General features: G+C 31.1%; 1 protein-coding gene and 1 pseudogene across 1 annotated transcript; both read right to left on the bottom strand.

Annotated features, from left to right (window-relative positions):
• Positions 1-156: 156 nt before the first annotated feature.
• LOC132062227 (pre-rRNA-processing protein ESF2-like) lies at positions 157-2,119 on the bottom strand (annotated as a pseudogene).
• An 8,892-nt stretch (positions 2,120-11,011) lies between these two features.
• Positions 11,012-11,458, bottom strand: LOC132062226 (uncharacterized). Its single transcript, XM_059454842.1, has 2 exons — positions 11,270-11,458; positions 11,012-11,128 (listed from the first exon to the last, which is right to left on the bottom strand). The coding sequence occupies exons 1-2, from the start codon at positions 11,456-11,458 to the stop codon at positions 11,012-11,014; spliced, it is 306 nt and encodes a 101-aa protein (XP_059310825.1).
• Positions 11,459-12,957: the final 1,499 nt, after the last annotated feature.

The following is a 12,957-nucleotide window of genomic DNA, read 5'->3' as shown; positions in this document are numbered from 1 at the left end:
CACGTCATTAGCCCAAGGTGTTATGTTTTCATAATGTCCCCAAACCCGCTGACATTAAATACTTGAACTTAACAGAGGCATGACCTTTCATAAAATACGTCTACACTTAGCTCAGGTCCCCTCTGGTAAGCACATTAGCGACTTGAGGATTGGTGCCTATCCTAGGGTATTTAATCCCCTCCTCCTTTCAGGTTCATAGCTAGTCTTGACTCGGAGCCCTGCCACTGAAAAACATGATACTTTCTGCTGCATCCAAAGTAAGAGATTCAAGAATACCGACATTACCCAATAAATTGAAAATAACAGCGTACCAATTTCATCAGTAACATCATCCCATTTGATTTTAGACAAGTATTTGACATTCCAAATGTCATAATAGAATGATGACCTTTTCCTTCCACCTATATAACCAGAAATTTGACAATAAAGTCAATAACTTCTCAAGGTCACTGCAAATACAAGAAAAGCAGAAGTTCAAAGCTGAATCTGAAGAATATAAACAATGATAGTCATTGTGTTATATTGTTATAACACAAATGGTATAATGCAGCAAAACCATGTTAGTCTACCCATAATAGAAGCCAAATTTTTGGCTAGTATCTGAATTATTGGTGTTTCCCCTAAAAAATGGGTAACAAATATAATAACTAGTCAACTCAAAAAGAAAATAGAAACGCTTGTCAAACTTGCTGCAGATGCTATGATGGTACCCTATGAACCAAATAGAAGCAAAAAGCTGGAAAGCTATGTAAATAGAATGTCTTAACAGAATTCCTTAAACTTGAAAAGAAAGAAAAGAGAGTCATTGCCAAGAAAATACGTTACCCATCTGTTGACCATTCAACATATTTGCCACTCTCTTGGCAACACTCTTCTTCGTAAATTCAATCCGCCTACAAATATAGATGATACTTTAATTATTTTCGGTAGCAAATGTCATAAATCATAATCTTGCAGATGCAATATGCAGAATTCATCATTGTAAATTTGTAATGAAGGATAAATAACAGATAAATCTGATTTTAGTTCACAGAAACCTAAAAGTAAAGCATACCCTTCTGAAAATGCTTGCCCTCGGAACCCACCTGCCCGTTTCCGATTCATTTGAGCAGCAGCAGCTGTATGCAAGCAAATTAAAAAAGACAACTAAGCTGCGGAGGAGGGAAAACATATGCATAGTGAAGCATTTAACCAATATCTCTGAAGATGTTGATCAAATGAAAAGTAGTGAAGATATAAGAGCATAAATAAGGAACTCAACAAACCTTCAGGTACAAGATATATGCTTTGAATTTCTCCAAACTGAGAAAGAACCTGACGAAGTTTCACATGGTCCATACGAAGCGGTACTCTACTTACGTGACAAACTCCACGCTTTTCCACCTTCACACCTTCTTTAAAGGACTTTTTCTTCTTTTCAACTTTTCGCACTTCTGTTTTAGCTTCATCTCCTCTCTGTTCTTCTCCACGTGCTGTCCTCAATTTCCAAATCTTTCTCTCCCATCTAATGAAAATGATACCGCTGAAGGAGAATACCAGCTGTGCGTAACAGATAAATCTTCTGCTATAGTGGAATTTGTCCGCTAAAGCTACAAGATTAATATCCAATGTATTTTAGCAAACATAAATTAGGACAGTTGAACGAGATTGAAAATGAAACATGTACTACTATTAGGATTCACCAAATACTCAGTAGCTCAGAAGAACAAAATACACTACAGAATCTCAACAATAATTGTAAAGTTACTCATACTAAGCTGTTTTGGTTACTAATTAACTACAACAACATGCCCAGTGTAGTCCCACAAGTGGGATCTGGGGAGGGTAAGATGTACGCAGACCTTACCCCTACCTTTGTGGGGTAGAGAGGTTGTTTCCAATAGATCCTAGGCTAAAAAGAAGAAAACAAAGCAGAGTTGAAAGAAAAATAACGACAGCAAAGGCAAGATAAACAGAGCAAGTGAAGCAACAGTATAGTAAGAAATGAGAAATACGATACTACGTGAATACTAAATAGGCTACTCACACATGAGTACGACAACAACACTCGGCTACCTACTATCTTCTACCCTAATCCTCGACCTCCATACCTTTCTATCTAGGGTCATGCGTTTTGGTTACTAATTACTATCAAAAAAACTCACAATCCTAAGTATTAACCTCAGTAGGCGTTTTGGTTACTACTCTGGAATAGTTTCAATTAAAACTCACAATCCTAAGTATTAACCTCAAGAAGAAGAACTAATATGGGCTCTTATGAGTTTCAAGTTAAAGGGCCGCAACTTACCCATAAAAGGCCCAAACGTAGAATTTTGGAATTTTAAAATGGAAAATTTACAGCCCATAACTACCTCTAAGACGTATTTATTAATAATAACTATCTTTTTTTTAAATTATTTTGGTAGTGCAATTATTTATCAAATTACAATCTATAACTTGTTTCTTGTAATCAGAAGTATTTTCACTAAAAATAAGGTACCTCTCTCTCACTTACCCACAATCTTTTTTTTTCAAATATTTTCTCAATCAAATCTATTTTCTCCCTCACCCCTCTCTTCTCTCTCTCGGGTTTCCATCTCTAGTTTTAAATTGATTTTCTCTCACCTACCAAATTTATTTTCTCCCTCACCCCTCTTTCTCTCTCTGTTTCATCACCTATCCTAGATCTCATTTTGTCTTACAAATCAGAAGAATTCTACAGTAGTAGCAGCAACCATGGTCGACGAAAAAGAGAGCTCTAACAACGGTGAAGGACGACGTACTGAAGCTTTATTAACTAGACCAATTGAAAGTCTTTGTTCATTATCTCTAAAAATCAACAACACTTTCTACTACTTGATTGTTCATGCGCAACGCTCTCTTGGCATCTCGTTCTTTGTAGCCTATACCCAAAAGTAAGGACAAAGCTTCATCTGGAATTTGAAGCTGAAAAAACTTGGCTTGAGCAGTTGTCAAGGACTTTCTAGATTTTTCAATCTGTTTGCTATGATATGCCACCACTCCTTCAATAAATCCCGGCCTCGAAATGTAAGGCATCTCCGGATAATGTCCTTTTTGTAGCAATCCGAGACGACTCGCTTCTTTCCTACGAGAACACCATTGATGAGATTTGTGGAGCTTCCGTATGTCCACCGATGTTTGATAAAATATTTCGGATATTTCAGTGTATTTACACGTGTATTAACAAACAGTATATCTAATTTTTAGTATATTTCAGTGTATTTCAATATATTATTTCGTTGTATTTCAATGTATTTCAATATATTATTTCGCTGTATTTCAATGTATTTATCTTTTTTTGTTGTAAATATAGTGAATGTTCCAAATAAAGAGCTTATTTTTACTACATACGACTTTTGTATTTCGCTGTATTTCAATATATTTTTGCATTTTGTATTTCTAATTTATGAAATAGTTTCTGATATATTTCATTGTATCCAATTGTATGAACGCATACTACAACTTTATATTTCTTAAACAATCAACCATATTTCATTATATTTCAGTGTATATTTTTCTGTATTTGGAAGTTTTTAGATCTTTAGTGGCTTTTGAATTCAAAAAGTTTTGATTGTGATAAAAGTTGAGAGAGATTTGTATGCTTTTATGGAAGAACAACCGTTATGCGTGATTTATGGGAAGTTTTAAATTGAATCCCATATTTAAAAAAAAAAAAAATTGTTCCATAAATAGGGCCTGATTTTACTCTTCAGTAATTTGTGTGAAATATGGTTAATTTAATTTGACTTACTATTTAAAAAGGAAAAGAATATTATGTTCCAAAAATATAGCCTATTTTTTCTCTCAGAATTTAAAAAAAAAAATATGTTCCAAAAATAGAGCCTAAATTTACTCTAATGTGTTTTGTATTTCTCGTATTTATTTACGTATTTCAAAATGCGAGATACAAGTGAAGTATCACTGACAAAATTACTAATTGTAAATATTCAACTTGTAACTATGCTTCAGTTAGAAATTTATTAAAGGTAATTATTTGTGTAAGTTTTACTTTTAAAATCTTTTTCAAAGCTCTGACCAAGAAAGAGACAAGTCAAGAAATTTCAGAGGTGAGGTATTTTTTTTTGTGAATAGAGACGAGAGACTGATTATCTGATTTGTGCCCTAACAAAACCATTTAAATCATTTTTAAAGACACAAGTTCGGCGGAACACGTTATTCTTTTTAAATTTTGTTTTATACAAGCTACTCAAATTTTATTTGATTTGTGCCCTCATAAAATTTTGTCGCTCCTAATTTTGTAGGTTAAATGAAAGCGCTTAAAGTTAGTTCAACCATTTAGCACCATATTTTATTTTCCGGCCTTACATTAGATACTACTTTTATTGCTTTTTTTGCAACAAAATTTTCAATAATATACAATCCAACATAAAATATTACATTCATGTAGCCATATTTTTTATTTATATTTGCAAAACCAACTTTTTTTTTTGCAGCAATATTTATACACACAGTATATAACATTATACACTTACTGTAGATAATGTATAAACATGTATAAAAGTATATAATGATGTGTAAAGGAGTCATTTCGGGTAATATTAAAAATATGGATCATTTCGGGTAAATATTTTCTCCAAATAGACATAGAGTGTTATTCATAGCTAATCCGTTCATTACGAAAAATAGCTTGTGGCTAATACAAGTGGCTATATTTTTGTAGCGCTAGAATATAATTAACGAACATCTTAGTTAATAAACGTGAAAAGAAATATACTATGAGAAATTAGAAGTCTCACTTATGTTAATAAATAAATAAATACTAAGCATATTTTAAGCAATTGCGTCGAATGCAACTTAGGCCTCATTTGTTTTTCCAAAATTATAACATCTGAATCTGAATACATAACTGAATATTAAGAGGTTGTATTAAAATTTGAATAATAAATGATTAACACTATGTTTTCTCAGCATCTAAATGTGTAGAGTTTGTATTAGCTAAAATTAAAAAATAAGAAATCCACATAAAATACTAGTGAAAGACTTGGTGTTTATACATCCTCTAAGCATTAGGTAGTCAAGAAAAAGTGTGACTTGCCGGTTGCTAGTAAATCCATAACCTCCATAACAATCTCAATTAATCTATATATCTGCTCGACTCGGTTACATGAGCAAATAGGCCAAATTACGGAATAATGCTTCTTCTAACATTGAGAACCTCCAATAATCAGGTCTCTATTACCCAAGCTCAAATCAACCACTCTTAAGCCTTTCTATTTTAATTGATTTGTGCTCTTTTTCGTCAAACAATTTTAAGAAACATACGGATTTTGCAACCTTTTGACATTGTCCTGTGAGAGATAATTGAAATCTTGACAGCTTTATTATCATTAAATTTCCCTCAGGTCCACGTGTAGCACAAGGTGCAGGGGCCTACACACCTCATAGCAAGGGGTGTCATCTGACACCGTTTCGTCGAATTTTTTTAATCAATATATGTAATGTGTATAATCTAAAAAATCAGAATAGATTTGGACATCTATCAAAAATGACACCGCTTAGCAATGAGTACTCCCTGGCTCGCTGCCTCTCTCATGTAGCTTTCATCCCGAGATCGAACCTGCGCAGCTAAGCTACTTTGTGTTTTTTTTTTCTTAAATTTTAAGCGCTTAATCTATATCTATCTATCTATATTATTTTAAAAGCATGAATATAAATGTTGGTTGACCAAAATATCCTTCAAATATTAAACGACTTTTATACCCTTCAGGGACTAATTCGTTTCTTCAAAAGATAATGTTACGTTGGATAAAGTTGTACATAGACACAACCTTGTCTAATGTGTAAAACGTTAAAATCAATTTGATTATGAAAAATACTGGAACCCATGTCAGAATATAAGACTAAAACCAACAGACTTCAAGTCAAAATACAAGTTTGAAATTAAAGAGGCCAAACAAATTAAACTACCTTTTTTTGTTGAAAATGATAAAGACTTAGCAATTTAAATTTTGGAGGAACTAATATATGAACCTTTGAATTCAACAAAGATTTTTCTATTTCGAGACAATAATTTTGGTAATTAAGCTTAACACGCTAAATATTAAATGATTAAAATATTTCTAAAATGTTGGTTAATTTTTATGCCCTTTAAAAGCTACTCTTTTTTAAAAAAGCAATTCAATACTGGATAAAATTCTAGAATTTAAGATACTGATACTTATCAGGTTCGGACTTCTTAGCTATTTGCTAATTGCGATATTGTGTTCTACCTATATTGAAAATTTAAATCCATTCCAATCTCACACGTACAAACTACTTATCTTTAATAAATAAACATGCCGACTTGACTTCAAAAAAGCAATCATTTTGATAAAATCAAGCACTAAACTATTACCCAAGAGAGAGTAATAAAATAAAAAGAATAATTATAATTACGAAATGGAATGAAAAATCAAAGTAGTATATACATTGATCTCTATACAGTATTCTATAAAGCAATAGAAAAAGAAAAAAGATTATCCTTATGAGAATCGATTCGATTTTTTAGAAGGGCATAAACTTCCCATAAGACAAAATCTTAGTTGTTTTTAGAATAAGAAATAAGTAAATATCATATAAAGTCTTAAATAATATAATACAACTCTATCCAGTCAAATTCGGAATTTGAAGCCTATATCTGTAGCGACCTCAAGTTAATTTTTAATAACAACAGAGTTCCAATTAAATATTTATTTATATATATATACAACAATAGACCCATAAACTGCACTCTAAATCCTTATGAGAATCAAATAAAAATTAAATATATTTCTAAAAGTAGTCCAAATATAACATATTTCTTATAGGGAAAAGATCCACATATACTCCTGAACTATACGATTTAGAGCAAATATACCCTCCGTTAAAAAGTGGCTCATTTACACCGTTGTTGTAACACAAATAGCTCAGATATACATTTTTGGGCTGACGAAGGTGAAAAAATCGATTTTAATTAATTGAAAGTTAGATGTGTTGAGTCATATATCACAAGAATAAAAATTAAAATTTATTAATAACAAAGATACCAAAAGTGATATTCTCCTTTTATAAATAGTAACAACATCTTTCAATTTATTACGGGGATATACGTACACTAATGCATGTGTTGAATTTATTTGCCAAGTGTATTTGATGCTAGGATTGAAATGCTATGATGAATAATGATTTTCAGGACCAAAACTTCCTATAATTGAGTTGTTGGTAAATATGCAATTCACTTTAGATTACTATCTAATCATAATTCTGTTATGTTACAAAGGGTCTTTTGATTCAAAGCACTTGCTAATAATTGACATGGTATTTACGTGTGAGGCACGTTCGTAGAAACTAGTTTTATTTTAAAAGCATGAATATAAATGTTGGTTGATCAAAATAGCACTTTTATAACCTTCAGAACCAAACTATTTATTTGAATAGATAAATCTCTACTGGATATACTTGTATATCTAAAACGTCTTTTTAACATAAATTTGAATTGAATTCTAATACCGTTTAAGAGTCTTGCCGATTGTTGAATTCCAAAATTATACCAATCCTGTATTAGATAAAATACTTTTAACTCCTACAACTATATAAAGGGTTACAGCACTGCCCGCATGCTCTGTAAAAGACCGATAAAGGAAGACTACTACTCTTCCTCTTCATGCTTCTGTTACTACTTTCTTTTATTGTACATGCATGTTTGTTTTATTTTAATTATCATAACCTTTATTGTGTTGATTCACTTGGTTATGTGTTTCTTCAGGAAGAATTGCGAGGAGTCTTTTCTAGCTTGCTTTGTCTTGCAAGGTCAGGTCCCTCTTAACTTGATTTGTCTTTTCACGTTTTAATTAATTAATTTACTTTTTTAATTACCTCCACAATTTCATTAATGTCAGTTGTGGCGTATATCTTTTTTATTTTCAGCACATCTAAAAGTTTGTGGTTGGTGCAATAATAAATGTAGGGAGTCATTTTTTACAGAAAACATTTTACTTCAGTGTGGATTCACCAACGCCAATTCAGAATAATCAGGCCACAAAACAAGTATCGAACACAAAGTGAAAATCAATAAATATTATAAAGTGCGTATCTATTAAAAGACGTGATCCAAAATCGCGTAGCACAAATAAAGAACGCTCACCTACAAATGGAAACTGTTTGTGAGTCAGACGACAGACGACAAATACAGAAGGTACCAGGCTCTTTCGAGCAGTGCCTTTCATTTTTAGAGGTCGAGAAGCAATTAGTTTTGTGTTATGGACTTTGACGGGGAATAACGGCAACTGCATGTTTATAGAGACTAATTATTTTAAAAGCATGAATATAAATGTTGGTTGACCAAAATATCCTTCAAATATTAAACGACTTTTTTACCCTTTAAAAGTTTTAAAAACCAATTGTATATAGGATAAAATTATAATTAAGACTTCTAAGTCAACTAATCAAGCTTATTTATTACCGTTTTCCTTTGCTGCAAGTTGCCACAAGATACAATATCAAAGTAGTCTTGTCCTATGCAAGTATGCAACAACAAACTCCTAATTATTAGAAGGATTTATCGGGGAAAAAGAGGGTTGAGGGCGAGTGGAGTCACTTATTTGAATATCAAAGCAAGTGAAATCCTGTTAGATATGAATTAAAAATTCTAAGTTTTACAATTTTAAGTGACGTGATATCTCTTGAATTTTTTTTTTATTTTTAGTTTTTTTGTGCATAAATACGCATCGACTCATTGAGCCTCTAAAGTGAAACGAATTTGTCACTCCAATTCCTAATAATGGAGAAACAAATTAAATTCTATTTGGATTAAAAAAACACATTAATTAAAAGAAAACGTTCCTAATTATATGAAACTTATCTTCATATAAAGTACCACTATTTGAATCAAAATAATAATATACTTTTAGGTAAGTCACAATTAAGAGGCTATAGAGAATAAAAGAAGAATTACAATTTTTGATAATTTTAATTAGGAAAATTAAAACAAAAGGAAAAAAGTCAAACCACGTTCATAATCCACAAATTTATTAAGTGATTAGATCATTATGAAACTCATTCACACTTTGGTCACAAACAAATTTATAATTATGGGAGAAGCAGGAAACGAGCATACGTTAAATTCATATAATATTGTAGGATAACAATTTAGAATATCTATCCAATTGAAAGTTTCTTACTTTTGATACGCGCACTTCATAATCTTTGACATAAGATATTTTGAAATATTTTGTCACTTCATTAGAATTTTCTCTTATGCCAATAGAATTTGACAACTTATATAAATTTTTCAAAAAAGTTGCTCTATTTGTACAGTATAATTTTCAAACGAACATATTCAATTGAGTTCCCATTCTCAACGTTGCTCCACCACTAAAGATATTCGCGCAACGCACAAACCAAAATATCCCCTAAATATTGATCGACTTTTCTGCCCTTAAATATTTGTATTTAAGGATATAATTGTAAATCACCCAAGGATGAAATTCTTTTCTGATTTTAACTACACATGCCCGACCCTAGAAAGTTGGTATTAGGTATAAATCTTTCCGAACATAATTGTTTTGGACGGATAGATGTTCATCTAAAACAACAATTGTCCGAAAATTAGAATTAATCCTCCACTTCAACATACTCAGAGAGACAGAGCTTATTAAATGGGTTAACTATTTTGTTTGTACAAAATTATAATAAAGTTATTAGATATCGTAAAAGTTTAATTATTTCTTTTAAAAATCATTCCATATTAGATAAAACTGTAATATTCAAAACATTGTCTAATATCTAGGACTTTGAGATTTAATATTTCTCAAATTTGTAATGAAAAGGACTTGAGGAATCTTAGTTGTAATCGGAATGAATTCTTTGTAGACTTTTTCATTCTCTTTTACCTATTAAATAAAAGTTATCTTAGATTTAATTATTACGGTGTCTATGTTTTAAAACTATGCAACTTTGTTCATGAAATTTATTTAACAAACGATCTTGCTTATGGTGTCTTAATAATTTTATCACCAAAGTAATTATCACTGATTGTAAAGTCATTATCCCATAAATTATCAATATGGCACAATATCTCAAATAGTTAAAAATTAAAGAAATATGGCACAATATCTCAAATGGTTAAAATTTAAAGTTAAAACTTCTTCTTTTTCTTTTTTTTCTTTTTTTTTGAGAAAAGAAAGTTAAACTTGATTGGTATTAGAAGTCTACACAAATTGATATCAGTCAAAACTTTAGTTAAATTCATAGTTGTTTTCTTATTTATTATCAATATATCTCAAATTTTGTTTTCTACTTCATTAGACACTAAATAATATCTCATTAAAGATATTATTACAAGTAATACTACTACCTAACATTTTTTTGTCTGTGATAAATTGATAGAGAATAAGAAACTGAGCGAAGGAGATGTAGATTAATATCAGTGGCTTCACAAGTTCAAAGAATGCAACATAAGGTTCAATATTGCTAGTCTTGACCGACTATAATAGGAAAGCATCAACCTGCAATTGTCCGTGTGATCATAGGCCAAGAAGTATATTTGTGATCCGAAGTATGGTTGGGGGTAAAAATGTGCAAAAATCATCTCTGTTCGTTTAAATCGGTATAATCTATTATGTGTAACACCAGTATGATGATTTCTTGTCTTTGCTTCTGATATTAAAAGTTTACCATTTATATTTTCATCAAAAATTTTCCCTCACTTGCTCCTTTTCATAAAATTTCAAAAAGAATGAAAAAGATTGCCAGCCCACTATAAGGTTCGGCCGTTATCAATGTTTTTCCAGTTTAGATCTGATTCGAGTAAGCACTTTTGATTTCAAGAAACTTGGCCAAACTACTAACATACTTTTTATTAGACTCCAAATTTTTTTTAAAAAAAAGTACAATACCGACTCCAAATAAGAAAAAAAAAAAAAAAAAAAAACAATATCGAATCCAAACAAGAAAAACACAATACGACTCCAAATAAAAAAAAATAAACAAAGTGTAGTATGGCCATATCAGTGACAATTAAAACAGCAAAAAACTACTGAAAGTGAGGAAAATTCTGCCTAATGAATGCTTCTGAATTAGTGTCGACCCTCCATTTCATAGTTTCCACTGTGAGATCAAGCAGGGCCTGGATATCCAAATAGTGCGCTGCCTGAAAAGAAGAGAAAAAAAAGTCTTTACTAGTTAATTTGAATCAAACGCTAATTAACTAGCAGGAAGCACCAAATAAAACACGTGTAATTTAGCTAGGGCACGAATAAATGAAGGATTTCATCTATAAATTGATATTTACCTGAACAAGCGCTTTTAGAGTTTGAAAGTCCACATTGACAAATTCATTGTCAAAGTTCTCGAGAGCCCTTATCTCATCCTCGGTACGAGCTGGTGCGGGAGGAGGAGGTTGGTAGTGTGTGTTACAGTAGTTTATTATTCTTTCAAGAATATCACCCGATAAGGGCTCGACACTAGTTCGTACTACCATAGATATTTTGATTCTAATTACTCAAGATAATAATGTTGATTTTAAGAAGTAACGATGGATTAGATTTTCACGTTGAAATACCAGTCATTTTCCAGTCGGAGTTGATTAGGAAAATGTACAATGAGAGCTACGAAAAAGCTTTTCTTGTTCATAGCTCTCATTGTACATTTTCCTAATCAACTCCGACTGGAAAATGACAGGTACTTCAACGTGAAAATCTAATCCATCGTTACTTCTTAAAATCAACACTATTATCTTGAGTAATTAGAATCAAAATATCTATGCAAGAAGAAGAAGAAGAAGAAGATGATGCATGTTGATAGTAGTTTTGAAAGGTATTTATAGCAACCACAATTGCTAAATTCATGTAAATTTGCTATTCAAAGTCATGTGAAAACAACAATTGCTTTCATGCAATGTTACTCTTGTATCGGTAGTAAGACTAGCCTATACTTGTAAAAAGCTGACATGCAATCTCCTTAAATTTGACCAAATTCATGCATATGTACTACCTAACTAATTTTGTGCACAATAATTACATGCATGGTCCAAATAATAAGTTGAAACGCTTGACATAGATCGAAAAAGAATGATTTTCAAGTGTAAATTTAACAAGATTTTTTTTCTGGTATAAGTAGTCTTGATATTTTATCAATATTTCTATTTGTATGTGTTTCAAATATTCTTAATATTTCTAAAGCTTTTGACATATTTGTTTGTGTTAATTAGTATTTTAATTTATTTAATTTACTTATAATGTACCAGACCCCACTATGTGAAATTTCACTGGGTATGTTATTGTTATAATTAACTTATAATATCCATGTCGCAAGACCTACAGTCATGTAACATAATACTATAGGTAATTCGTCTCTCCTCACGCCTTTACCTTTTAAAACAGTGATGTATACAACTCATACTTATTTCGGAAAAGGATTATATTTGCTCATGTACTTTGACAAAACTCCATTTAAGTTGTCGAGTTTATATGCTCTCTTTGAACTTATTTTTAATTAATGTACTAAAAATACTATTTTTACTTGTGTCATCACAGGTTTCTGGTTCGATCACTCTTGCAGTAATGCGGTTCAATATATTCATTAGTTAAAATCTAAATAAAACAATTTTAAATGAGCATGAGAGGTTCATGAGCATGTTCAGAAGTCATTCCAATATTCACATTTAAGACATGAAAAGTCAGGCTTTAGGTACCTTTCCTATCTACTAAGTAGTATACTCTGTTGGTGATTAAATTACCAGTAGGGTGCCCATGCCAAACCTGCTACCTCAAGGAGGCTTATTAGGTAAAAAGCATATATTTTTTTTAAAAAGACATGCTAATTTCCAAAAAGGGGAAGCATATCCCTTTCAAATATCAATCAAAACTGTGGAGTTTTCAAGAATATATAGTAATTCCTAATTTGCTTGAAAATAGATATGAATCACACATTAGCTATTTCTTCACCTATTCTTGGTTCTATGAGGCAAAAGGTTTTAAC

This window comes from Lycium ferocissimum, chromosome 7, assembly GCF_029784015.1.
Source record: "Lycium ferocissimum isolate CSIRO_LF1 chromosome 7, AGI_CSIRO_Lferr_CH_V1, whole genome shotgun sequence".
In the NCBI taxonomy this organism is placed as follows: domain Eukaryota; kingdom Viridiplantae; phylum Streptophyta; class Magnoliopsida; order Solanales; family Solanaceae; genus Lycium; species Lycium ferocissimum.
The sequence above is the reverse complement of the archived record's forward strand: the minus strand, read 5'-3'. Positions and strand labels throughout refer to the sequence as shown.

Coding starts and splice junctions, on each gene's coding strand:
- LOC132062226 (XM_059454842.1), bottom strand. CDS start 11,458: ATGGTAGTACGAACTAGTGTCGAGCCCTTATCGGGTGATATTCTTGAA. Junction 11,129..11,269: donor CTCTAAAAGCGCTTGTTCAG/GTAAATATCAAT, acceptor TCTTCTTTTCAG/GCAGCGCACTATTTGGATAT.